The following is a 27,681-nucleotide window of genomic DNA, read 5'->3' on the forward strand; positions in this document are numbered from 1 at the left end:
CACTAAATTCCCAGTTAATAGAAGAAAGGGGATAAATTTGGTTATAAAAGAAAGTAGGTGTCAAAATTATCAGTACAAAAAAAAAATAAACAATTTGAAGCACAAAACATTAATAAATCGAGAAGCTAACGATAACATAATGGAGACCAAAATAATGAAAGATTTTCGTGAACTGGAAAGATCGGTGCGCTGGTTTCGTGGCATGTCGGCCAAACAGATCGGTGCATGCAACAATTTGTTGCACGCCTTGCGCGACGATATTGAACAGAATTCGACATATCGTGTGCGCGATTGCCTGAATCTATTGGGACTGCATCCGATGATTAATGCCAATCAGTCGCGGATACTGATGGGCATTAGCCAGGGCAACGATTTGGCCTTTCTCTGGTTTCTGTGGGAGTCGCACTACAAGTCGACGCACAGCTGCCAAGAGGAACTCAATGAGTACACGGCCAACGAGCAGCTAATACTCACGGCTATCGCGCATCTGGACATGACATCGACTCTGCGCGGCCTGGACAAGATATTGCCCACTGCGGAGCATTCCAAGAAATACCAGGATCAGCAGCTTCTGCGACAACGGCAAAAGCTCGCCAGGCAGCAGCGCCGACAAATGCAGCAGAATAATCACATGCGGCCCAATGAGGCCGCAGCCAATGACTCGCCGTATTTGGTGCCACAGCTGCGACCCAAGCAATTCCAGCCGCGATCATTCAAGCCCAAGGAGCGTTTGGTGAGCTTTCGGAATTATGAAAAATTCAAGGATACCATGTACAACATACCCAACGAGTGTTCGCGCTGGTTTGCCAACTACGAGCTGTCGCCGATCAAGCGCGAGGTGAAGCGTTGCCTGTCGAATGCCCTGGGTCAGCTGTTCGCCGGCAGCAAACGCCGGCAATTGGATAGGACGCTGTGCCAGGTGCATCGCATGTTGGAGCATACGACGGCACGCAAGCAACAGGAATTGACCGTGGAGGCGGTCAGGCGTTGCATGCAACTGCTGGACGTGCCGGGCACACAGAGATGCCAGCGCGGCGATCACATTGTCCGCCAGCTGGAGCGGGAGGTGCTGCGTGCCGCCGAGCTGCTGCGACAGCATAGATTGCGCCAGCTGACCGCGCTGCAAAAGATTGCCGGCGGCATTCAGAACCACAAATGCAGGGGAGGATGTGAGGCATGCGAGCAGTTGGTGTCGGCTCCACCGTTGCCCCGCATGGGCACTGGTTGTCCGGGTGATCTCGGATTGATACTGCCAGCGGATGGCGATAGGCCGGAGCATCTGTTGTTGCACGGCGACGACATAGATCCGGGCGTACATGTCATGGAATGGGGGTTCGAGAAGATGCACAGGACCATCCGCCTGGCGGACATTCGTAAGAATCATCCCGGCGAGACTTGTGCCGGGCCCAAGGCGCCCCAGGTTCCCAAGGCTCAGCCTAAGGCTGAGCAAGGGATTAATGTCCTCATTGAAGGTGGTGAACCCAACCCAAATGAAAGCTCAGAGGAAATGTTCTGGACCAGGCGTTGCATGCCACACGGCATGCCGGAATGGAATTTCTTCAAGGTCTTCGAGCCGCCGCTGCAGTCGGATACACTTGGACCCCTGTCAGATGCCCAGCCGCTGATCCGTAGCTATTGCATTGCGGCGCTCCAGAAGGCCATAGAGGCCAGCGCGGAGGCGGAGGCGCAAAAAGTCTATGGCAAAAAGCACGTGGAGTGTATCAAGCTGAGGGAATGGAACACATCCCGCACAGCGCTGGATGCCGCCAACAAAGTGGCCGCACAAATGTTTCGCGAGGCCCAGGAAAAGCTAACGCAATGCGTTGATCAGGAGAATTCTGATAAAACGCAACGTTTGGCAATGACCAACATCGATCCGGAGGATTCACAGGCGCTGATCGCGCTGCTTAAACAAGCCGTGGACATATTGAAAAATGATGCCCATTATGTTCTGGTCACCCTGCCCAATGCGTACAAGTTGCCCGTGCTGCTGGACTGGGTGGCGGAGCGTTATGGCAAAACCTATAGCTATAAGCAAATGTGTGAAATGGCCCACACAAGCCATCTCATCCACGAGCGTCTCTATAAGGAGGCTATCAGGCGGGCACTTCCATTGCCGAAATATCATCAATTTATTGGCAAAAAGCTGTTGAACGAAGATCTTAACCATTATCGCAGCTATATGTGTGGATTTAAGAAAATGAATCAGGAATATCATCACAGACTGAATACCATGGCACTCGAGGATTCGCGTCTGATTTGGTTCGCACTGCGCGGCTATACCCAGCTGCCCGGCTCGAATCCGAGCACCTTTTTTGCCTATATGCCCGCCAAACAGCAGGATTTGCTGCGGCACAATCTGTGGAAATCGTCCGACTTTCGTCGAGTTGACACACTTCGTCGATTTGCTAAAGAGATGCACAAATAGCAGGCACTGTCTGTTGCAGTGGCGAATATATTGAATGCGATTGTAAATCAACTTTCCTTTCAATATGCTCGCCACTGCAACAACGCGCCAGCTAGAGTACTTAGATGCAACCTATAAATTCTTTTCAATATAAATGACTCCTGTGTTTCTACAATTAAATGCATGTACATGACTGTAAAAAAACATAAAAGAAGGTTTTGGTTCAAGGTTCAAACGGTTTGTTGACCTGGTTTTAAATTTTCACACCAAGTTCGAACCTGGGAAAAGAAATGTTGAAAGAACAGGGCTTAGGGTATCCCCTAGTCGAGCACCCTCAACTAGAGCCCTTTTACATGACCTTTTCCCAAATGATTGTGGCAAATTTTAGTTACATGATTTGATGGCTCGCTTTTAGCATGCTTAAATCAGCCTAGATTTTCCATAAGTTCGAGCCTTGCTTCGGCTCACATATTTCCCATTAAGTTCATGAACCTTGTGGAAGCCCTTTTGTTGTGTCATTTGGTTAGTTTCTATAAAAAATGGGCGCTTTGCAGAAAAGAAGAGTTTTTATTTTGTTCGTGAATCGCCTCTCTATGCGCTTCTCATAAAGGCAATTAAAGCCTGGGATTTTGTTGTATGTTATATATAGCAATAAGAAAGTTTCTCTGTTTCTTTATTTAAATATATTTGATTTGATCTCTTTTGAAGATCAGATGTCATTCTGAGAAATTCATATAAACTGGAAGAGCATTTCTGGATTTCGTTTAAAGTCGAAATTACGTGAGAGCGTGCTTATTTTTGATACTCAATATAAATCACTAGAGCACTTCGGGCCTTCTATATATTATATAATGATATCATTTGTGAAATGTAGTTATATAGATCATTTTTGGAGCGCGTCATCTTCCACACGAGCCAATAATCTGTGATAAGAGCTACCGAAAATTGTTTCATTTCCCTAACACTCTCACCCATGTATCGCATTTAGATAGCGTTTCTACGAAATTCTATCAAAATTCTCTATAAACTGATAGCTGAACTTCGCACGTTTCTGATTAGAATGACGAACCGCAGACTTTTGGGACAGTCGAATGTACAATTGGAAACAGTTCAATCGGATCGAGACGATTTGAACACATTTGACAAGGCCAAACGAAATTTTGCATTCGCGTTTGCAGAAACTAAAAATACAAAACAATTTGAAATTATTTTCTTTTCTGTTTTTTTTGTTTTTTTGTTTGCCAATGTCAAGAAACTTGCGCAAGAGCTTCTAACAAATTGGGCACGCCCCCAAGCTGTGCCGCCCCTCGCTCAGTGAATGCAGCGAACACGAACGGCGTTAATTTCTTAACTATCAAGCAGGCGATCAGCATTTGCGAGGGTTGCCTGATAAGTTGCGAGCCTAAAATTGAAGTAAGTTGTTTTTGCGAAATACTCTTTTCTTCAAAGTAGTCTAAATGACAAACGTGCTTTATTTTTCGTGACACGAAGATGCACGAGTAAACACGACACGTTTGGGTAAATATTAATTCAAAATATAATTGTTGAAAAATTACAACTATACCAAGGTTTGAACCTGTGCGCAAATCTGTTTAAACTAAAGTACAAGGCATCTGCTGGTTCGAACAACCGAAAGTGTTTATAGTGCTCGAAAATGTCAAGCTAACAGTGTTGGAAAACTGAAATGGCAGCCCTCGTAGAGTGATCGTAGCGAGGGTCACTCTCAGAGTTTCATTTCTAAATCCGGCCAGTCATGAAGCAATGCCAGGCATTTATTTATTTTTATAAACTTTATTTCATTAACCAGTTGCTGGCAAATTGGCAACTACACGCGTGCTGGCCAAGTTAATGAAGAAAAGTGAAACACACTAACGTGCACAATTCCACACAAAAAATAAATACAATACAATAATAAATACATGTGTACACTCTGGCGAAAGAACTCGCCCAGTTGGCGACACTAATTGTCAATGATTGCGCGTCACCGTCAGCCATGCGTCCAAAAGGCGCTCACAATTTCTGGCTTAAATTGCCAAAGCGCAATTTGTCGCCAGTTGTGGTACAATATGCCACACTCATCTGGCATCTGTGGCATGTGTGGCAACTTTCTGGGCAAATATTTTTTATAAAGTCGCTGGCATCGCACTGCAGCGCACTTAGTCGCAATGTACGCTAACAAACGGAAACTAGTAATCGGCCAGCTGGGCCTCTGGCTCTGCCTCTGCCAGGAGCTGTGCTGGGCGCAAAATGCCAGCACCGTGGTCTGGGAGCCAAGCACTGCCAATAAGCGCGAGGTGGGCAACAGATTGGATTATGCGGGCATTAACATAGCCAAAAGCTATGATCCGCCACCGGAATTCTATAGAGGACCGGGCACCACATCCGGCAGCGGCAGCTCCACAGCCAGCCAAACTACGGGCGTCGGCAGCGGCACGCAGCTGGGCAACGTGGGTGAATCGCTCAGCGAGGCGTACAACAAATGGCGTCAGAGCACCGCGAGCCAGCACGAGCGGATCAGTGTGGGTACGTAAAGCAGCTTGGCTAATCCACAAGGAGCTACTACTATTACAAACACAACAGGTCATTTTGGCGCTGGTCTTGGCACGCATATACAAAGTCCACATGGACACGCCAGCTATGCCTACGAAGGACATCCCTATGAGTATGTTGGAGGCGCCGGCCATGGTGGCTACTATGGCGGCAGCGGCAGCAGTGCCGAGGCGGGCATACCATTCGATGTATATGGCACGCGACCAGGTCATGGCTCACATCATGTCCAACATTATCCGAGCACGGGCGGCGGCGAGTACGCCTATCTGGACGCACACGATATAGCCAGCCACAAGGGACCGGCGGAGTTGTCACAGAAAGCGCTGCTGGCCAAGAGTTTTCTCATACCGCTGGCCAGTGCTGCAGTGCTGGGCATAGCCGCTGCTCTGGTCAGTAATCCGCTGCTGCTGCAGCTGGGCACCGTGTCCGGTGTCGGCGGTGGATTTGCGCCCGTTGTGGGCAAACGCAAGAGACGGGCGCTGCGTCGCGCCTACTCAGCGCATAAATAACGACAATTAAATATTTTATCGAAATGCTTGCCAAATAAAACGGGCAATCGTAAATATCTGACAAGAAGAAAATGTAACTCTGCAAATCCTTTAACTAACAATTCTATTCTATTTCAAACATAACTCATGTTAATAATGTGGCGGCAAATAGTGTACAGCAAAAGTTATCGATAGCAACAGCTCGGCAGCGCTGTTAACTAACAGACTCTGTTAAGCTGCTGCAAGGGCTGTTAAATTTGAATTTGTATTTTGGTTTCTACGAATTTAAGCTAATTATATAAAATAGAGCAGCAAATTAAATTTAAGAGCTAATAATTGCTGTAAAAAGTAGCAAAGCCGTCGAATTGTAAATCTTAAATGTATATCAAATTTGACCCACTCTATTGACCGTGTGACTATTGTCCTTAACAGCTCTTTAAGTTAACTAAAAATAGTAACACGCTTCTTGGCCACAACTCATTTAGAGCTCAGACAGATACAACGACTCCACATGGCGACACACACACACACACACACACACACACACACGCACTTACACAGAAATATATATAATAAAAAAACTGCAACAAATGTAGTCGTTGGGGCAAACGCGGATGGAAACCATAAGTACAATAATTGAAGAAAATGTCAGCTACACACGATGCTACGTGACTTAATAATGCCCCATTGTGCGGCATAATAACGGCCACAACGTGTTGCTGCGCTCTTCAGCAGCTCTTTGGTGGCGCCTCCATTGGTAAGTTTTCTTGTCATTGACCATTTCATATCGTTAAGTTTATGACTTTGCTCCACAGGCACAAAACTTCAATGACAGTGTTTTATTCTTTTTTTTCACCCGCTCTCGCGTTATAAACCAACTATGCATTTTTAATTGCTAAGATGTTCAGAAATGGTGGGGGGTAGTGGAAAGGTAGGGGCTTAGGGTTCCGAGACTGTCACATTTGCTCAAGATTGAGGTTGGGATTGAATAAAATATGTTAATATGAACCTCTGTTAAAATGAACCTTTCCGCTCTTGGATGATATATTTATTTTTATCTATTAATGCCACATTTTCGCAAGATTGAGGTTGGGATTGACTAAAAAATGTTAAAACTAAACACTTTTGGAATGAACTATTTCGAATAATAAACTATTTCGCTTTTAAATCATGTCTTTATCTGTCAATGTCGCATTTGCGCAAGATTCAGGTTGGGATTGACTGAAATATTTTAAAATGAACCACTGTTGAAATGAACTGTTCCCATTTTTCAATGAATTTTGACCATTTACATGTGGTAAGTGGAAATGTAGATAGTGGGTAGGGTACCGGAGACAGTCTATGCCGCATTTGCATAAAGGTTGGGATTGATTGAAAAATTTTAAAATGAACCACTGTTAAAATGAACCTTTCCGCTCATGGATCTTTTAATGCCGCATGTGCACAAGATTGAGTTTGAGAATGGCCTAGAAAAGTTAAAATGAACCACTGTTGAAATGAACTGTTCCGCTTTTCAATGATATTTCTATCTCTATCATTAACATTGAATCTATAATTTTGCTCATTTAAATGAAGTATAATACGTATTTTTTCCGCTTTTTAATCATATCTTTATCTGTGAATGCCAAATTTGCGCAAGATTGAGGTTGGGATTGACTGAAATATGTTAAAATGAAACACTTTTGGAATTAACCTTTCCGCTTTTTAATCATATCCTTATATCTCAATGCCAAATTTGCGCAAGATTGAGGTATGGTTTGACTGATATATGTTAAAATGAACCACTGTTGAAATGAACTGTTCCGCTTTTCAATGATATTTCTATCTCTATCATTAACATTAAATCTATAATTGTGTCCATTCAAATAAGGTATAATGCGCACAATTACGGCTAACTATATGCCGAAACAAAATATTAATTACAATTCAGTGCGGCCAAAATGTTTTTAATAAATAACAAATGAACAAAATATAAATATATACTATATATAAATGCAGAAAAATAAAAACCATTAAGTTAGGCTGGGGAAAACGCATCAATTTGTTCAGCTGGAAACTAATTTGCATTGCTTTTCAATAATTTAGAGCATCGTGAATTTTCACTGACCAATGCCACAAAATGCCACGCCCCCTCATTTTGGGCTGCAGAGATGCAGCCGCAAAGTTAGTCGTGCAACCAAATGTGATTTTAGACATTTATGTTTCTAATTGAAATGGGTCACAATGAAAGGCTATGAACCAGATATGTAATTATTCAACAAATTAAAATCTATAAATATTGCATTTAATTTGTATGCTAAAATAATAAACATCGGTTGCTGCGGTTAGTTTTGGCCAGTTTTCTGCATACGCTTGTTTGTCCGTTTGGCCCGAATGATCAAATTGCGGTTAGCTGGCCAACTGGTCAAAGGGATTGGCGCCAGCTCACAGCTCCAGATGGCAGTAATCAGCCATTGTGTGAGGCTCGTCAATGGGATTTTCCCTTAATAAGTTAATTAGCCTGTGATAACTAACTTATCTGATAATTCAGGCATATAATTTGGCTAACATTCAAAGGGAAATTGGGTTTGATTTATATAATTAACATTTTTTGGTTTGTCCCGCATAAAGTTCAAATGAGGTAAGTAAAATGATCAAATAATATAGTTTCCAAATTTTTCAATCCAATATTCTAATTGAACATTTTCAAGTTTGGCGTAAGTTAATTCTAAAATCTAAAATTATTATTTTTAATTAAGCGGATAACCAATTAGTTAAACTTGTTAGGCGTTTTTTTTAAGCGCGCTTTTTTTCGGTATTTTAAATATATTAAATACTGAACATTGCAAAAAAATAATTTTAATGAAATCTTAAACTAATAAGTTAGAATTGAGGTCTTATTTCAAAAGGAATGTTTACTTTCCAATTTTTTCTCTAATATTTTCAAAATGTTTAGACTTTCCATTCGATCATTTTCTTTCAATTAAATTAAAAATAGTAAGCTGCAGGCTTTTCAAAAGCAAATTATTTTTTGTTTTAAGTAAAATCTACTTTTATCATTATCTCAGATACAAGAAAGTCCGTACACAAGCCTCAGATTCGAACTCGCATCCACCTTGCGCATAGACTAGATTTTCCATATTTCTAGATATTTCTTTATGCTTACTTTAATCAAGTACTTTTATCTCATTTCTAGAATCACACGTCCTTATGTCATATTCATCCATCCTTTGATATAATATCTCTAACTTCAATTCTGAATTCGTTTTATGTGCTGTACAACGTCTTAAGATTTCGAAAATCATACTGCACCAGTGTGGCCGCATGTTTTACACAATTTTCTTCCACTCAACGGAATGTCAGCATATTGGCTGGCACGCCCATATCATTGTCCCGGCAACAAATCACATTGACACCCACAATTTGCACAACCATGCCCACATAGTTGCGTGGGGGGGGGGGGGTTGGGGCAGCCCAAACATTCTGACCATACCAGCGAGAAGAAACAAAAGTAAAAAAAATAGAATAAAAAGGAGACAAAAAAAAAACTGAAACAAAAACAAATTACAACTGTTGTAAAGTGTCATTTTTCAAAGTGCAGAGCAATAGAGTGGGAGGTGGAGGGGTGTGCGTGGTTGGCAGCTGGGGGTAAAACGCAATGTAGAAATAATCATAATGGCCCAGCGCATATTTGAGACGAAATCTTGTGTGGAAATGTTACAGAAGCAACAGCAGGAAAAAAACAAAAGGAAATAAGCAATAGCAAAAACAACAATAAGAAAAATGTGAGCAAATTTCGCTGGCAGCGCAAAAGAAATGAGAGACAAAAAAGCAAAACAAGAAAAGCATCAGAAACAAAAAAAAACTAAACCAAATTCCAATTTGTCAGGAATTTGTTCAATTTCAGTTTTGCTTTGTTGGGTGCTTCGCTGGGCCTCTCTCCGCTCGCCGCTCTCCACCTAAGCATCTGCATGCTCCACACGTGCCGCCATGCAAAACCATAAGCATAACGGCTGTGCCGACCTCCACTGGCCATTATGGAGCTACCACGACAAATCGCACACATTTAACACACACACACACACACATCCACATCCACACACTTACGAAAAAAGTGCATACTTAACATCCACACAAAAAAGAGCAGCAGGCGAAGCAGCTGCTCAAAATGGCTCAAACAACGTCGCAGCTTGTCGCCCATTCATATCGATAGAGGTGAGCTTCTATCTCGTGACGCGTGTCATGTTGCTCTCTATATTTGTTAGTAAACTTAAATTAAAAAAAAAAAATAAATATAATATATACAATTTTTTTTCTTAATTTTTCAGCTTCATATAATAATAATAGGGTGCGACAATTTCAAAGGTTAGACTGTGAAGCTTACTTTTGCACACGATTAAGTTCAGCAGCTATCGGCTATGCATTTATAGTTATGTGCATGCATATGCCCATGCGTAACCTTCTTTTTGCTGAGCTTTGCGCTCTTTGCTTTTTTGCTCTACACAATTACACATATTTGCATCGCACTCTCTCCTCAAGGGAACGCGTAAGCCTGATCGCCGAGCTTCAGTACGCATACAGCTTTAGTCGCGATCGCTTGTATCTTGAGTAATAATAATAAGTGTGTGAAACAAAATTTCGCGAAGAATATAAATAAGCAAAAGTGAACAAAAATGGCGCGAAAATGATGAAAATACTTTGTTTCATGTGCATAAGAACCACTGCAGCTGCAATCAAATCAAGGTAGGAAAAGCATATATATTAAAACACATACATGCATATTTATGTATGTATAAGTAGCAAATTAACAACAGTAAATACTAGATCTAGCTGTTATTATGCGTTTATATGGACGGAGGTCGGGCATGGGCTTAAACTCGCCCAATGCTGCTGACTAAGAATATTTACATACATACATACATACATTTACAAAAATATGTATTTATATAACAGAAATGCTTATTTCTGTCTGTTATACAGATTTTCACATATGATAGAAATGTTTTTATATAACTTCTTAAAGCACTATGACCCACATTTTAATTGGTTAAGGGAAAATACGCTAGTGGTTAGTTGTTATATAAAGCTTTTTTTTAACTTGTTCGTGCCTTTTGTTTGTTATGTTTTATTTAGGCTAAATATTATTGAATATTTTATTATTTGTTATTTATTTACTGGCATTTCTATTATGTTGCTGCAGTTTTCGTGACTCACGCGCTCATCGCTAGTTAATGCTTGCGGTAGGCAGCAGAAATTTTTGGCTGTACTTTTGGCCGCTTTCCTAATGACATTTGTATGCGGACCTGCAGCCATGTGCAGCAGGGCGATTTAAACTTTCTGGAGGCCCTGGTTCTTAACTCATAAACACTGCAGCCTGCAGCTCGACTTGAAAAGTTGAATAGTGTTGTGGAGGGGGGAGGGGGCGTGTGTGTTTGTAAGCGAATTACCTATGGCCCTGTTGGCTACCAAAATGGCCGGCATTATCGTATGTATCGAATATGCCAAACGATAACGGTAAATTTACGTTAAGTGCAAGCGCCAAAAACCAATTGTGTTGCATAATTTTAGCGCATTTAGAAGCATCGATTTACCTCTGACAAACACATAAATATTTGAAAATACAGTTGAAAGCAATTCACAATTGTTGGCATTCTACACATACTCTCCAATTCCCATTCAATACATATTCAACAGCCATGGATTTTTGTGTGTGTGTGTGTGCTTGAGCGTGTGTCCGTGCGTGCGTGTGTGTGTGTGTGTGTGTGCTGTGCGGGGGCCTTGTAAATCTGTCGGCGCTTGTGCGTCGAGAGTTTTAATTGAATTTTGAGTGGCGTATTTAGGGATTTGTTTATTTTTAATAGAAAGGCCACATTGAGAGCGACAGACAAAGCGAGAGAGTGTGAGAGTGAGCGACAGAACAATGGAAAGCAATGATACGATTCCGATGCGAATGGCAAATACAACAAACGCTCAAAGTTTTTCATTTTAAACAATTGAAAGAGGGAACATTTTTGAGCATCATTTTTATTTTTTACGCAACGAAATGAAAATTGAATGAATTTATTTGTTATAAAATACAAGTTAAACAAGTGGAGTAAATGAATGCGAGGGTTGCTTTGAGTTTAGGTAAGGTTGCGTTTTATGTTAGATTATCTCTTTAAAATATTTATCTTATTGATATATATTCTTTTTGAAAGATATTGTTTTGCCTTTACTCTAAATACATTTCTATATTTTCTATTAAACTATTTTATGCTCAGATTAGCCTTCAGCTCTTTTTTTTCTCTTTTGTTTTTCCATGCAAATTTGTACATAGAAATCTCTTGGGAGCCACAAACAAATAGTCAAATATTATTGTGCTCTTTATTTTTTGTTAGCCACAGATCAAAATTGTGTTATAAAATGCAATTTGTTAACGCCATAAAAACTCGATACCCACATGCTTTTTATTATGCTCGATGACCAATTTGAAAAGCAATATGCGGACACACAGTTACGGGGACACGCCCAATGCCCAACGCCCACACGACCGCCCATTTAGTTCAATTGGGGGACTTGAACCAGCTACTCTGCTCAATTTACAACTTGCTATTTATTTATTTTCTTTTGGCGTGGGTGTGCAACATTTGCGGCACATGTCACAGGGTTGCGAATCTTTCATGGGTGCTCGTGAGTGTTTGTTTGAATGTCTCTGTTTTTTACGAGTGCGAGTGTGAGTGCATTTGTTGTTCATTTCATTTAAATTACCCTGTGGCTGACCGCCTAGTCACAGCATGGCGGTGCACCATATTGAAACATTTCATATCCCACGCTCCAGACCTTCACAATCGAACGCTCATTGAGGACGGGTCCCCGTTTTTCGAATGGTCAACAACAATTTGGGAGTACCATCTGGGTGGGGTTTTTTTGTCTGGGGCGAATGCGAGATGCTTTTTGTGGGTTTTTAATCAAGTTGTTTTGCGCACCAAATTTTTTGTTGATGGTTTTGGTTTGCAGGTTGTCAATAAAATGAAACCATTAAAACAACAGTCTCTAGAGATTTTGGCGCATGAGATACTGATACTGATTGAGTATTTGTATAAAGGGACTATTTTGAGGCAGAGCTCTTTTTGAGCTTGTTTAACCTCGTTTAGGTGACTGTAAATGTTCACGGTATATTTGGACAAAAGAAACTTTGTTTTAACTAATTGAATAAAGCAACTTAACTGAAATCAGTTCATCTATTTTCAATAATTACGCCTAATCGAATTTGTTTGGCTTCAACAAATGTTGATTGGTTGAAACAGTTCACTTTCTTAAAAAACTTGATATAAATTGAATTGTAATTCGCTTTACTTTCAATTCCAGTTCGATATATCTTAAATTGATAAGGCTTAAGTAATTTTTTTTAAGAGTTTTGCATAAAATGTTTACATAATCCAAAATATACTCTTTTGGCTTTTACATTTTGTTGCTGCTACACTTTACAAGGCAATAATTTTGGTATTTACATTTGTTATGAGGCATAAAAATTATTGCCTACTTTTTGGCGGCGTGCAGTCAAATGCGTAAAAAATAATAATATTTTATCTGCATGTACTTTTACTCCTCTCTCTGCCTCTGTCTCTCTCTCTCTCTCTAAGCCTCTGGCTAGCTCTTTCTTGTTTTGGAAGATGTACGACATTTTATTATATTTAAATTACACAAAGCATTAAATATAATTCACTCAGTACGCTCCATTTACTAAGGCCATATAAAGGCGCACACACGCACACACGCACACACACACATACATAAGTCCGCTGTCAGCGCACATAAGTATGCAATGGGCCAAGGCAAAAAAGAAAAAAAAATTGCCGCTGAAAATCGCTGTAATACTTATTCATCAATTATATGATGCGCAAAAATATATATATGTATATATATGTGCTGAGATTTACAATATCAAATACTCACACACGCACACAAATAGACAGGCAGTACTTTATTCTCTCTAAGTGAGCTCCTGACTCACACACACTCACACACTCGTACGTGTGCGCAGACATGCTCTAGATGGCAAACGCGTCATACTTTACTACTTACTAAATCCATTACAAAGTATTTACGTAGAAAATTGCTTTATATCTCTGCATATCTCTCAGTCGACATCGTTGCCAACGTTCGTCGTGTGTGGAAATTTGTTGCACAACAACAATGCTTGTCACGCTGTTACAGACTCGACTAGGCAATACTCTGTAAGACCAAGTTGGGTTTGTCAAGCTTAAACATATTTTTTTGCAATATGATTTCTAAGTAAAATTACGAGCCAGCTAAGTTAAACCATATCCGAATAGTTTTTTTAGGATCACAGTTTTACAGCCCAACAATTTTTGTTTGAATGATCCAAAAATATGATATGTGTGTTGAATTAATGCTTAGTCAAGTTAAAGCATATCCAACTTTTATCGGATCACGACTTTTTAAAAAAAAAAAGGTAGATAGTTTGAACGAAAGGTTCGGCTCATAAATCTGGTTTTCTACATTTACGAATTCAATTCAGGCTCAGTTCTAATTTGAACTTTGGGCTCGAACCGTTTTGGATTTGATCCCAATTCTCATTAACATGTCGCAAGCCGAAAAACTTTGTCTGTGTCAAAAATTGACATCATATGAATATACATTTTTCAAACTGACTCTGCGGGGTATACAAATTTAAGTACGTGGGAATAATAGTAAAGAAAAAAAGCTTTGTATGGCGTAGTCCCTAACTCTATTTGTCTCTTTCTATCTTTCTCTCTCTCCCTCTCTCTCTCTATATGTTCTTATGACAGTAGTAAGGTATTCGCATTCAGGCTTCTTGCTCATGTTTGTTTGAGCACCAGGCATTGCCTCAGTCTCAGCTTGAGCCTCAGGCTCAGTCCGCCTCAGGCCCATAGCTCCCCAGCCCCGCAGTCCCCCAGTCATGACAATGGCAAGACAAAATGGCTGTGTGCACCAATTTATGTGATTTTTCGTAAATGTCAGTGGCAAATAAGAAAATATTAAAATAGATTTGTGCACTGTGCAAAGACAATGGACAAGAAGTAAACTGAAAAGATTATGACAATGTAGATTAGGGAAATGAAGCTGAAGAGGCTTTGCGTTGATTGGATGCTAAATGATTGAGTTCATAAACTTGGTCAACAATATAAGATTGTTGAAGCTTGATACACAAAATGTGAGGACAGAAGAGATGACTAAAGAGAGGGCAGACGATGTGATAGAAGAGAAGACATAGGAGAAGCCAGATGAAAGGACAGAAGAGAGTATGAAAAGGGAGAGAAAAAATAGAGACAAGAAGCGACTGATAAAGGGAGAAACAGATCAGAATAAAACCAGATGAACTTAAATTAAGAAAGACGAAGAAAGAGAAAGTAAGAGACAAAATATGAAAAGAAAGACCGATATATGCGAGAGAGAGGGAGACGGAGACCAGAGAGAAAGATAGAGAAAGAGAGACAGATGGAACCCAAGGATGAGAGGATAGAATTGAGGATAGAACGTAGAATTTAAATTGAACTGAATAATATTACATTATCTAGATTTACCTCTACGATTACCAATTTTTCCAACTATTTAGTTTACTTTACAACACTGCAAAAAGCAAACTCAACTTTATGATTCTTACTGCCAAAATGTTCCACTGCCAATCATAGCTACAGTTTCTGCCTCATAAAGAATAGGAAATAAAAAGTTGCCAAAAGCAAAAACGGAAACTGCGAACGAAATGTGCTCAAAGCGGATTTACTTTGGATTATTATGCATAGACACTCGACTATTTAAGGCAAGAATTCTGTTGTTTACCATTATCCAAGCAGACTGGCAGTCGTCTTTAAATAGAAGAATATAAATCAATTATGAATTGAACCTCTGCTAATCCGAAATTCCAAATATAAACCGAACAACGAGATTTAGTACTCTGTTTAGAGTAGAAACAGATGTAAATATAATATGATATGTTGTTGTATTTGTAATGGAAGCAAAGATTAAACCAAAGGCTGAAATGCATTTAACTAGGTTCACGAACCGAACCCAATAGAAAACTTCTTCTATTATGGTATATATATATATAAAGAGTCAAGTCCATTGATTTTGATGGATAGAAAACTAATTTTATTATGGTGCATTTATATAGAGAGTTAAATTCCATTGTTGCCCGAATTCAAATGGAACTTTAAATCCTAACAAAAAAGAATGCGTTGGCATCCCTTGGAAGATTGTCATGCTGGGTGGGGGAGGGGAAGAGAAGTTGCCTGAATTGCACTACGAATCACTCTAGCGTGCTATCAATTACTGTGGCAAGTGCTGCACGTGCCACAAGTGCCCCTCCCAACCCACCGAGCTCCGAGCTGCGAGCTGTGAGCTGCCCCACGGATTGCTCATCTTATTGTGCTGCTACTTGGCGTTTGGCTTGGCTCGCTCTATTTCTAATTTCTTGTCGCGCTTGCTGCTTGTCTGCTACGTTTTTCTTCTTATTTATTTTTTAATTTTTTCCTGCATTTTCCTGACAATTTCCTTTTGCTGCTGCCGCTGCTGTTGCTTTTTGTGTGCTTCCAATTGTTGCACAATTTTTTAATTTGTTGCATGACGGCAAAGATAGAAAGCAAGAGTTGGCGGTCTTTGGGAATGTGAATTTTAATCTAAAATGTGTTTCCGTGTGAGAAGTGATTTTCTTTTCTCTTCTTTTTTCATTACTTCTATTTGTACTTATGACCAAGCAAGAAAATTATTTAATTTGATACAAGTTAAGCACCGACTGCTGCTTCCTTGCCAATTAAAATAAAATTACACACGAATTTTGTGCAATTCTCAATTCAGATTTATGCATTCAATTAGCCACAAATAACCACACAATTTACGCAAATCAACACACACACACTCACACACATACACACACTTAAAAGATAAATAACGTTATAATAATAATTCAAGTAGCCACACAAGAAAACAAACATCAATTTCAGACTTTCTTACATACAAATACATGCATAGTTCAGCCCGACCCTAAGTAAATTGCAATTGCAATTTATGCTCAAGCAATACTTGAAAATCTATAGTTATAAATAAATATTTAGATATAAAGGACTAATATGCTTAGTCCTTGTAATAAGCCTAATTCCAAATGCATTTGCCGTTGGCACTATTGGGCGATAGATTTATATGTGCATGGCGTGTAGTTCCAGGCAACTGTGATCCCAACGAAGCGTAAATACTCTGCCTTTAAATTTATAAGTCAACAGATAGATGAGTCTATAGCTTGAGAAGTCAAAAGATAAGTTTAACTTTATATCTTCGATTTAAAGACTGTTATGAAATGTTTTCAAATTAAAAAAGTTTTCAAAAGTCATATCGATAAGTTTTTGATATGATAAATTACTTGGATATATCTGATTGTTATACATATTTATATAAAAATATATCTATGATGTTTAAAGTATTCTTCGAATACATTTGTAATTTCCATCCTTATTTCCTATTTTCCTATTTTCGCAGATTTAAATGAAATTATATATATATTATAACTGCGTTTAGACAACATAAATTCTAAAAAATATTAAATAAGAATATCTGGAATTAAAACATTTTATTTTTCTGATTTTCTATGGAGATTGAATGGGAAATAGGAGACTATAAAATAAAATTAAAGAAAATTGAACAGTAGTTTTTCAAATAAATTCTTTACATTTCATCCTTATTAAAATAAATTAATAAGCTATCCTTATATAATACCTCTCGCTAGATACAATAAAAATATGGGATACGGCTATAGATAGATATAGAAAATATGATTGCACAATAAAATCACTTGCATAGTCGTTATATCCTATAGAGTATAATAACTTTTGGGCTTTATTACATGCAACATTAGTTTAAGATATTAATTACAGCTCTTGTAGGAATGCACTTATTATAAAGATGCATATATGTACATACATACATATGTGGATTTAATTGTGCAGCAAACGTTTTAAATTTGTGTACTTAATGTGCGGCGCTCAAAAGGATTACGGCAAGGCACTTGAACCGGACGTGGGACAAGCTACTTAAATAAGTAGCAGCTTATGACATGTACGATTCAAGTTGCCACTTCAACTGGCTGTGTCTAATAAAATATCGCTTCAAATGTTGTACGTAATTGCCGTGTCCTTTGCAGTCCTGCCTAAGTGTGTATCTATGTGTTTGTGTCTGGCTAATTGCCGCAAGTATACGTAGCCTGGCTTGTATGATTTTAATTAGTTTAGGATTTTAAGCACAGCATTTTCCTTTCCAAGCAAAGTGGCTAATGCTACTTGCAACCAGCAGCCAGTTAACTAATCGAAAGTGCCTCTAAGTAATCCACAGTAAGGGCAATCTAGAGATGCGTGTAATGAGAGGCATGCTCGTGTTTAGATATCTGTATTTTAAAATTATTCGTGCCTTTTCGTGTCCATTAGAGCCACAAGAACAATTTAAACTTACATTAATCAACATATTCCAACACTTATAGAAGCTACTATAAAACACTACTTTACGTTACCTTATACAACTGAGCACTGTTCAATACTACTTAGCTTATTATTCTATTTACTCATTACGCAATACTACTCAACCTATTTTCAACCGTTACTCAACACTAAATTTTTTTGCAACACTCCTTAATTCATTTCAACGCTATTTCACATTTGTTAAGATCAAAACTTTTTATGACCACTGAAGAAAAGATATAATAAAATTAAAATGGATAAAGCTCGAATAAAATTGAAAAGAGAATGAATAAACAATAATATAAAGAAATATATAATCAATGTATTAATATTGAAAAATTATATTAATCTTGTTAAGTAGCCTATTGGAAAAGTGAAGTTCTAATTATTTCTTTCCAACCCCTGCACAACACATTGCACCAACCCCCAACTCGCAGCCATCTCCTGGACAAACAGTATATTAATAACGTGAGACCGAAAATTGTTCCACGTGGCGTATGAGTAACCAATGCAGTGGCCAGTTCGAAGGCGGTAGCTCTGCAATTATGTGCAACTAGCTGCAACGCATAAATTTCTGAATAACGACTGAAACATAGCCAAAGCCAGAGTAAAGCCCACAGGCCTCAGGGAGCAGGAACCCGAGAAGCTATCATTAATTATATGAGGCGCATAGGTGAATTTCTAATTGGTAGCTACTAAGCAGAAGTTGGTCGAAATATGTTTGCTTGGGGAATTTCCGTTGACTCTGATGTTTAATAGTCAGCCATGGAAACTCGATACACAATTAGCTTAATTGGTTAAATGCTGATTATGCCATGGCAAAGTATTATTATTGGTGTACTTGAGTTTATTGCTGAAGTGGCAAAAGGAAATTCAAATAATTGTTCAAGTGGCGGCTACCCAAATGGGGTTTGAGCCAAAACTTGTTTGCATGTAATTTGACAACGATTTAATGTTAATTAAAAGGCAAAGATCAGCTCTGATTATATATCATTAAATTAGTATCATATTAAAATATCTCACCAGTAATATAAGCCATAAGAAGTAACTACTCCAAAAAAACCCATAACAAAAATTGTACAAAAAACAGACAATTCTTTATCAAGGAAATGACTGAAACAGTAGAAGCGAGCGTGTTTCAGTCCAAACTGCCCGTCTAGAAAATACCCTATACTAGTATTGTTCTATCATCTGCTTCATACACCTTTGAAAATTGTGTCTTAAATAAATATTGAGGATTCATGGTGGTATATTATCTGACTGCATATACTCTGCCGACATATCAAATATAAATATATAGATATGCTAAAACCTCTAATTATTAATCGATATACATAAATTGGAAGAGATCTATCGATAAGCAGAAATAAACTTGTTCTGTGTGTGGTACAAAGAACTTACTTATATAAGTATCTCAAATCTAAGTTTAAGTGCTTAAAGTATTTAAGATCAACTTATCAGCTTATATAGACAGGAGATATTGGATATGAAGACGATCACATCCAATCAGTCTGTCGACTGTCTGTACCATATGTGCTCGAAGATGCCCCACCCACTGTACCTTGAATTCGTACAGGGTATAGAAAAGTACTTGCATGCGCATTTTGGGGTCGGAAAACGAAACAATAGAAGTGCAAGCACCTAACTAACCGAGCTAGTTGAGCAGCTCAATCTCTCTCTCTCTCTCTCTCTCTCTCTCTCTCTCTCTCTCTCTTTCTCTTTCTATATATATATATATATGTGTGTGTATAGACACTCAAGTTGTAGTTACCGATTCGTGTGCATGTTGAACAAACGAGCGAGTGAACAATGCAAATAATTGTCAAACATTGCACAAAGGAGGTACAAAAAAAATAGAAGAAAGTACCCACAATGGCCGCAATGAATGGAAGCGTATGATTTTTATAGCGCTGCCAACAGGCATTGTGCTAAGTTGTGGAAAATCGGGAAAAACGCGCCAAGAAAAGTGAGGAAAACTTCGGATGCTGCCTGCTGATTGTCTATGCTATTGGCTTTTCCCCATTCTGTTACGCTTGGGGGGCGAACTAAGCGGCGCTTTAATCGCGCCCGAAGTGCACAAGCAACAGAAAAAGGTGCGCATTATGTGTTCTGGCCGGGAGCAGGAGCTTTGCCGGCGCGGGGATTTCCCTCTGTCATTGGCTTTGCACATTTGAATGAACGTAAAACTGCGGGTTAGTCCTTTGGAATCCTAGTGTCATTGTCAACGCTGCAAGCCGCCCCTATGCCGTCTTACTATCCAGCATTACAATGGAAGTCAATAAATTTGATTTGACATTTGCCTCAACTCCCCCCGCTGCCCTCTCCAGCCACTCTTTTCTTGCGCTGATTCAGCACATTTGCCTTTCGCTTGTCATCGTCGGGCTTCGAATGTAATTTTATTATCCCTGCCTGACAAAATGTCACACATTCAGTTTTTTAATGAGCTGCGTCGACTGGGTGAGGCGGTCGGTCCCGAAAGGGGGCTGAATAGATTAGAAGTTAAAAATCAGTTGGATGGAAAGAGAAGTTATTCCGAATGGAATATTTCAAATGGGTAAGGTTTTGTTGTACTTCGAATTATAGTAATTTATTTAGTAATAACAATATTATTTTTATTGTTATTATTATTCTGAGATATAACTTAACAATAAATTGATAAATCGACAGATAGAGACCTAACCAATCTTTGGATTAAAGACTGATATGAAATATTTTAAAGTTATCGATATGATGAAATACTTGGATATCTGATTGTTCTCTAAGCTATTTCCCAAGAAGTTGTCGATAAAAATTTAGACATACTTATACGAAAAATAGAATAAAGAAGTATTATTCAAATACATTTTTAATTTCATTCTTTAGAGAATTTCCCCATTTTCGCAGATTTAATAATTATTAAAAATATATAATAGAGACTTCACATATTATAACTGCGTTTAGACATCATAAATTCAAAAAAGTATACGATAAGGATATGTGCGGCTTTCGTTGCTGAAAGGCAGTTGAATAAGTTAACTGTCTACAACTTTTATTGCTTTACTTTATGATAAACTGCCATTTACTAAACATTTTCACCCTCATATTGCCAACCTTTCACCTAACCTATTGATCTATCACCCTACGAAGCTCGATGAAAAAGACTGTACTTTATTTCGCCCAAAAGACTGTTGCTGGCCGGCGTGTTGCCAAAAGCCACTTTGATAATTTTACCAACACTGTCAACAGGCGCCGCCGTTTCACCTATCTTTCTATCGCTTGTGTCTGCCTGGTGACAGTTTTTTTAAATGGCTGTTTCCGCTTCCGTTTCCGTTACTTTTGGCTTGCCTGCACGTAAATTGTGCGCCATTTCAGTCTGTTGTTGTACCCTATACTCATTGAAAGTTGCCAAATTGTGGCATATAGAGGATGTGCACATGAAATGAGTCCCGACTTTGACACTATAACAGATAGAGCCTGAAAGAGTTGTTAGTTATCGATGATCGATAAATATCGATACACAGCCGTATGTTTTTTGAGTGGCTTCTCATTTAGCATAATACACATTCAAAATGTCTCCTCCAATATTTAAAATAAAAACCTATTTTAAAACATGCATAGTCGGCTATAGGGTATCTCTTAGACGTGCATTACCGCTTAGAATTCCGCTACTTGTTTTTCTCTTGCGCCTTTTGTCGCTGATGTTGGCGGTAAATTTTACTACAATGCATTTATAATCTTTTTCACTTATCTTTGCATAGTTTCCTTTTGCACACTGTAAAACTTTTTACGGTCTGAGGTTAAAAGTGGCATCATACATTTTAAGAAAGTCTGCCGCACCCCCCCCTTTACCCATCCCCCCTTATCCCGACCCACCGTAATGAATGAAAAGTTGCAAAAAGGTTGCGGCGCGAATGCAACGCAATTTTTGCTGAGCACTTGAGTTTTTAACCTGTCGACAATTTACAATTTTGACAGATTTATGAGTTAATTACGTTGGCTAAGAAATACACGAGGATAGATTATGATAGATTAATAGATTAAAAGACAATCTAAGCTATTATTTATTGTAATGTATTATTGCCTAAGCTAACAAGCCTTTGGGATTTTTATCATATCACAGCAAATATATTTTAAAAATTTTTAGAAAAATTTGTATACAAATTCTTAAGTAAAATACTTTTTGATACAGCTATAAAAGTCGAAAGCCGTCCTTTTAATTGTAAGTAACGACACAATGAATATAGGAATAGAAGATATGTTTGATATAAGATTAGAATTTAAGATTGGGGAGAGTATAATATAGAAATATCCAATGTACATAATGTATATGTATGAAATTTTTAATATATTTTAATGGTTTGTAGTCCTACAAATGAAATACTTATATCTTTAAATGGACAATCTTTGTTTATTTAGAATATATAATATTCCAGAAGCTACATGTATATATATATTCTGTTATAGACATAATAGATTTAGATTTAGATTTATCTTTACCAGCTTAATGTTTAATAAGTTATTTGAGCTCATCTTCTATATTGTAACTTGGTATTAGGTAAGCATATTTAATTATTTTTAATTCCAGACCTTCAGTTACTTTTATTTCTTTGATTTTAAACCACATATTGGGCATTTAATTATAACGATCATGGCCGAGAAACAACAGCAACCAGCCGAAGGTCCACATAAATCTCCGCTTGGTTTATCCCCCGCAGATTTTGCTCATAGCGTACCTGTTCTTCTATGGAGGCTGGGCATAGCTTTGGGCTGTAGACGTCCCATTTTGGAGCATCACGTAGATGTCGCCGCACCAGAAACCAAAATTAACATAAATCTCAATCACTTCCGGCAACGATTTAGGCAAATGCATTCCATGGAGGATGCGCAGGACCAGGTGCTAGAGGAGCATCGGTATAAGCTCTTTCTACATCTCTATAGGCTGCTTACGAGGCTAGAGCCCAATGAAGCCAAACGTCAGCAATATCTAATATTTTGCTATCACCTTTTTAATACGGAAAAGCCGCAACAACCGCATCTGGAAGAAACGTTGCGACATCAAGAAAACATCACCGAATCCCTAATCTTGGTAGCTCAAAATGTAATGCATCTAAATGAGGAGAATTCGGAACGTCCGCGGGAAGTGAGATCTCTCAATATTGAAAACTTTGGTCCTATGCCCAAAAGGTATTGCACTTCCCAAATGTTGGAAATGGAGTTTGCCTATGTGGAACATAAAGCTGTGAGATTTTGCTGTAACTCAAAAGGATTGCGTTGGGAGCAGGCAAGCTGGAAAAGAAGTTATATTCAGGCGAAGGAAGCTGCAAATGCAAACAAGATTAGGGAAGAACCGAAGCCGTACAAAGACGATGAAATGGAAGTTATTTATATGTTAAATTGGAATAGGCCCGATAAATCATTTTCAAGTAGTTCAGAGCTTATGCTCTATGAAGATCTTGGAATTCAGTTAAAAGAATGCAATTCGGAGAATCGAGAATCAAGAGCTGGTACGGAAGAAACTTTAAGTATAATAATTATAACAATGATAATTTACTAGAGATAGATTTGTGAATCGATTTTAAAATCGAACACGTTTAAAAAGTAATTTTTTGACACTCACACCCTTCACAAAAAACACTTAACAGGACATAGTGCAGACTTTACACGGGTTGATTGACTTTAATTTATGGAATTCTAAAAAAAATCGGTATTATTTGCAGCTGAAATATGCGAAAAGAGAAGGAATATTATGAAGGAGACGGCTGAGGTAGGCTGTCAGTTTGTGGAACCGGAACGATCTGAACTACTAAATAAATATCAGCAAACTGAACTACACGACACGCTGTCAGATCGGGGCGTACAAACGAATCGAAGTGCATTTTCCGATATCGCTACGAATACTGAGGACGAATTGCTTCTGGTACAAATCAATCGCATGGGAGCAACGGAAACAGGAACAAGTACAGAGGAACTTTTCGCAGAAATCGATTGGAAAATCACCCAAAAGCAAGCTATATCCACGAAAGTTGAGCCTGAAATCAATCGATCTAGGATATATCGCAAATTTACAACTACGAAAAACACTGCTGGTTTCTATATGGAGCAAGTGGAGCCGTCTGTCTGGTGGGAAAATCAGCGCGTGACCTCACCTAGAGATCATTTTCTTATAACGACATCTGAAGAAATGCTGTCAGCAATCGGTCATACAATAGTAGAACAAGAACCGATAGTCGATAGTCCAACAATGCACCAGGAATCAATAACTCCAAGAATCAGTTCCAGCACTCACTTGAAGCTACATAATCAATGTTCCTCATATTACCATCAACATTTCATTTTTACAGCATCCGAAGAAATGTTGCCAGAAATTGAACAGCCGACAATAGAGCAACAACTGATAACAGATCGGTCGTTAGAGCAGCAAGAGTCGATAATTCCTGGACTTTCTTCCGGCGCTCACGTAGAGCTATGCAGTCCAGTCACAAGCAACTGGCAACATCAAGCGCAGCCAAATATTGAACAATCGATAGCTCAACGGGAATCGATATCTACAGCACTTTTCACCGAAACTGATCAGTACACACTTTCCATTTCGGAGCAAGATGAGCATACATCCTCGGCAGCTAGCTGGCAACAACTGCGGCAGGGTGAAGTATCTAAAGAAATGATAAATGAAACGATAACACAGCAAAAACTGATGGCCGATGGATCGATAACACAGCAAGAATCGATACCTTTAGGAGCTACTTCTATCGTTCCATTAGAGCGACCTCCAACTGGGTGGCAAATCCCCTCCAACTTGCTGTCAGACCCTGTTCAGTCGATACCTTTTGAAGAAGATATTCATAAAAAAGTAACTTCCGACTTTGTTTCAGAGCAGACGAAAGACTTGCCAATTAATCATACGATAAGCCAGCAATCGATGACCGATGGATCGATAAAACAGCTAGAATCGATACCTTTAAGAGCTGCTTCTAAACGCGTGTCCCCTACAACTGTTTGGCAACAAAAATTGCTGTCTGACACGGTTCAATTGATAACCTCTAAAGAAGATATAGCTGAAAAATGTACTTCCGACTGTCTTTTAGAGCTAACTAAGCAGGTGCGCGAACTAACCACACGGCAACATCCGCAGCAGACGAAAGACTTATCAATTGATCACACGATAAGCCAGCAATCGATGCCCGATGAAACGATAACACAGCAACAATCGATAACGCACACACCAACCAGGTGGCAACACCAGCGGCACGTTATAGCCGCCTCCCGGTTCATTGTTAAGCAATTTCAATGTAACCCCGCCTATCAATGCTCACCCATGCAGCGTGATGCGCCCAATTTCTTTGCACAATGGATGCAATTCCATGAGATTGTGGCGCCCCAAGCGAAATGGAACCAACCCAAGATCGATGTCGATGCGATCCGAAGACGCTTAAAAGCTTATTTGCGATGCATGCGCAAGAAATATTCCTTTGAGCCCGAACAGTGTGTGGCCGCGATTGCCAAATGCCAGCTGCAACAGCTGCTCACCGCCGACGAGCTGCGGGAATACGAGACGATGCGCTGGCAGCAGCGGGATCGCGGCACGGCCCGAGAACTGACCCAGGAGGAGCGACTGCAGGATGCGTTGCACGGCATGCTGGGCTACGAGTGCCAGCAGTTGCGTTCGTCGGCCCTGGGTCCACGTCTGATGCTGCGCTCGCCGCATCATCAGCGCAGCGTAAGCGAATCCTATCTGCTCCTGTCGCTGGCCGAGGTGGGCTACTACTACAGATGCCTGCAGCAGCAGCAGCGGCATCTGCAACATCTGGGCGAATGTGGGCGTGCGTTGACGCCCTGCCTGCTCGCCGAGTTGCTCGACTACTCCGAGTTTTACAAGCGGCAACAAGTGCAGCCCAAGAGTCTGCTGCGTTTATTCTGGCACACGAGAAGCTATCGCCAGCGCTTCCAGTGGCTATTGCAGCTCTGCGGCGGCCTGAGCAGGCGGCAGCCATTGCTGCAGTATTTGCAATTGCAGCTGGGTCAGGGCAGCGTCGAGTACGATGTGCTGCTGCAGCAGTGGCTGCGCTGCGCCGCCGAGCCGCTGCTGGCCAGGATTAGTGGCTGGCTGCTGCGCGGCGAGCTGCCGGCGGACGAGTTTTTTATTGTGGAGCGCGGCAGCGACAATTGCCTTGTGGAGCACTTTGAGCTGGTGCAGCAACAATTGCCGTACTTTTTGCGCCAACAGCTGGCACAGCAGCTGCTCGTCGCTGGCCGAAATCAACATTATGCCCGTCAATTTCTGGGCAGGCAGCTGGAGCTGACAGTATCTGATGCAGAGCTGCGTGAGCAATTGACAGCCGCATGTGCCAGCAGCTATCGTGAGCTGGATGAGCAGCCACTCGCTGAGCTTGCAGCCAGCCTGCAGCTGCAGACATCCCGACAGCTGTGGCAGCAGCTGCAGCAAGCGAGCCCGCAACCCTTGGAGCTGCTCAGCCGGCTGCATCAATATTGGCTGCTGACAGATGTGGAATTTGTACGAGAATTGATCGAGCTGCTGGAACCGGCGCTGGAGCAGCCCTCGGAATATTTTGATCCAAGCCAACTGAACAAAATGTTGGAGCAGCTGCTCTGCGCCCACAATGAGAATCTCTATGTGGTTAAAGGTGAGCACAAGGGCAGCCAGAGCTGGTGCTGCTTTCTCTTGCGCTGGCAACAGCCGGCGCACTGGTTGCCCTTACTGGGCGCACGTCTGTCGCAATACGAAACCAGCTTTGCCTGCCTCTGGCAGCTGCACTATGCGGACTATGTGCTCAATGAGCGGATAAGGCGACAGCAAGCGCATTTTTGGGAGCGCATCAATTTGGCGCACTCGAAGGATGCTCGCCAGGTGAGAGATCGCTTCGAGCAGTTCAGTGATCGGCTGCAGGAGTTTATGCTACAGCTGCGCAGCTATATGCTTCAGGATGTGTTGGCCAGCGCTTTTGAGCGTCTCTATTATGGCTGCAGTACGGCAAAAACTCTGGATGAGCTGCTCGAGCTGCATGGTGCGTATCTGGAAAGCATTGAGTACGGCATTTGGCAGGGTGGCAATTCCGGCAAGTTGCAGCACTATCTGGGGCAGCTCTATGCGCCCATTATTCATCTGGATGCAGTGCAGCAAAAGTTTCTATCACTCGGTCAGCTATTCAATCAGCGCTTGGATAATCGGGAAGCGACGCAGCAGCTGCTTCTGGAGCTGCGTTGGTCCTGCCAGAATACATGCGATGCCATCAACGATTTGGAGCACGATTTTCAATTGGTTTTGGCCCAGTTTTTGACTGGCCTATACGCCACGGGGGAGACGCAGCTGCATGCGCTGGCCAAGAAATTGGATCGAAATGGGTATTACGAGCAGCGATTTAAGGAATTAAAGGAGGCGCAAACTTTCGAATTTCAGCGCAAACTAAAAACTAAAAAGAAATCGCAACTTGATATGCTTAAAAATTAAGCTCAACATTTTTTTTATTATTGTTTTTTGGCAATTGAGAATTTGGTTTTTTATAATTTTATATATATTACTAGTTGAGGTTTAAAAAACTATTTATTTATAATTTTATTAAAAAGGTGTATTTTTTGAAGTTATAAATATATCAATTATTTTGCTTATTTAATTTAAGTATTAAAATATTGCTATTGTACATTAAGTTAATTAATCAGTATTTTGTATGTATATAATATATATGTATATAATATATAGACAAAATATTTTATTTTGATGCATATATATAAATACTTATATATTATCATGATTTAAAATTAGTAATAGATTCATCAAATGATTTATTTCTATATTCTA

General features: G+C 39.9%; 3 protein-coding genes across 3 annotated transcripts; all 3 read left to right on the plus strand.

Annotated features, from left to right (window-relative positions):
• Window positions 1-41: 41 nt before the first annotated feature.
• Window positions 42-2,609, plus strand: LOC135439405 (uncharacterized). Its single transcript, XM_064698128.1, has one exon. The coding sequence runs from the start codon at window positions 140-142 to the stop codon at window positions 2,426-2,428; it is 2,289 nt and encodes a 762-aa protein (XP_064554198.1). The 5' UTR covers window positions 42-139; the 3' UTR covers window positions 2,429-2,609.
• A 1,948-nt stretch (window positions 2,610-4,557) lies between these two features.
• Window positions 4,558-5,977, plus strand: LOC135439147 (uncharacterized). Its single transcript, XM_064697783.1, has 2 exons — window positions 4,558-4,930; window positions 4,988-5,977. Exons 1-2 carry the CDS (start codon window positions 4,573-4,575, stop codon window positions 5,464-5,466), a joined length of 837 nt encoding a protein of 278 aa, XP_064553853.1. The 5' UTR covers window positions 4,558-4,572; the 3' UTR covers window positions 5,467-5,977.
• Window positions 5,978-21,966: 15,989 nt separating this feature from the next.
• Window positions 21,967-27,371, plus strand: t-Grip91 (testis-specific gamma-tubulin ring protein 91). Its single transcript, XM_064697841.1, has 3 exons — window positions 21,967-22,086; window positions 22,453-23,371; window positions 23,585-27,371. Exons 2-3 carry the CDS (start codon window positions 22,516-22,518, stop codon window positions 27,331-27,333), a joined length of 4,605 nt encoding a protein of 1,534 aa, XP_064553911.1. The 5' UTR covers window positions 21,967-22,086; window positions 22,453-22,515; the 3' UTR covers window positions 27,334-27,371.
• The last annotated feature ends 310 nt before the right edge of the window (window positions 27,372-27,681 follow it).

The sequence above is a fragment of the Drosophila montana genome, unplaced genomic scaffold, assembly GCF_035044405.1.
Source record: "Drosophila montana isolate Dmon_TW-CO22-7 unplaced genomic scaffold, ASM3504440v1 contig_402_1, whole genome shotgun sequence".
Taxonomy (NCBI): domain Eukaryota; kingdom Metazoa; phylum Arthropoda; class Insecta; order Diptera; family Drosophilidae; genus Drosophila; species Drosophila montana.

Bases quoted from the DNA above. Each gene is read 5' to 3' on its own strand.
- LOC135439147 (XM_064697783.1), top strand. From the start codon at position 4,573: ATGTACGCTAACAAACGGAAACTAGTAATCGGCCAGCTGGGCCTCTGG. The intron at 4,931-4,987 runs GTACGTAAAGCA...CAAACACAACAG, and splicing joins GCACGAGCGGATCAGTGTGG to GTCATTTTGGCGCTGGTCTT.
- t-Grip91 (XM_064697841.1), top strand. From the start codon at position 22,516: ATGGCCGAGAAACAACAGCAACCAGCCGAAGGTCCACATAAATCTCCG. The intron at 23,372-23,584 runs GTACGGAAGAAA...TATTATTTGCAG, and splicing joins GAATCGAGAATCAAGAGCTG to CTGAAATATGCGAAAAGAGA.
- LOC135439405 (XM_064698128.1), top strand. From the start codon at position 140: ATGGAGACCAAAATAATGAAAGATTTTCGTGAACTGGAAAGATCGGTG.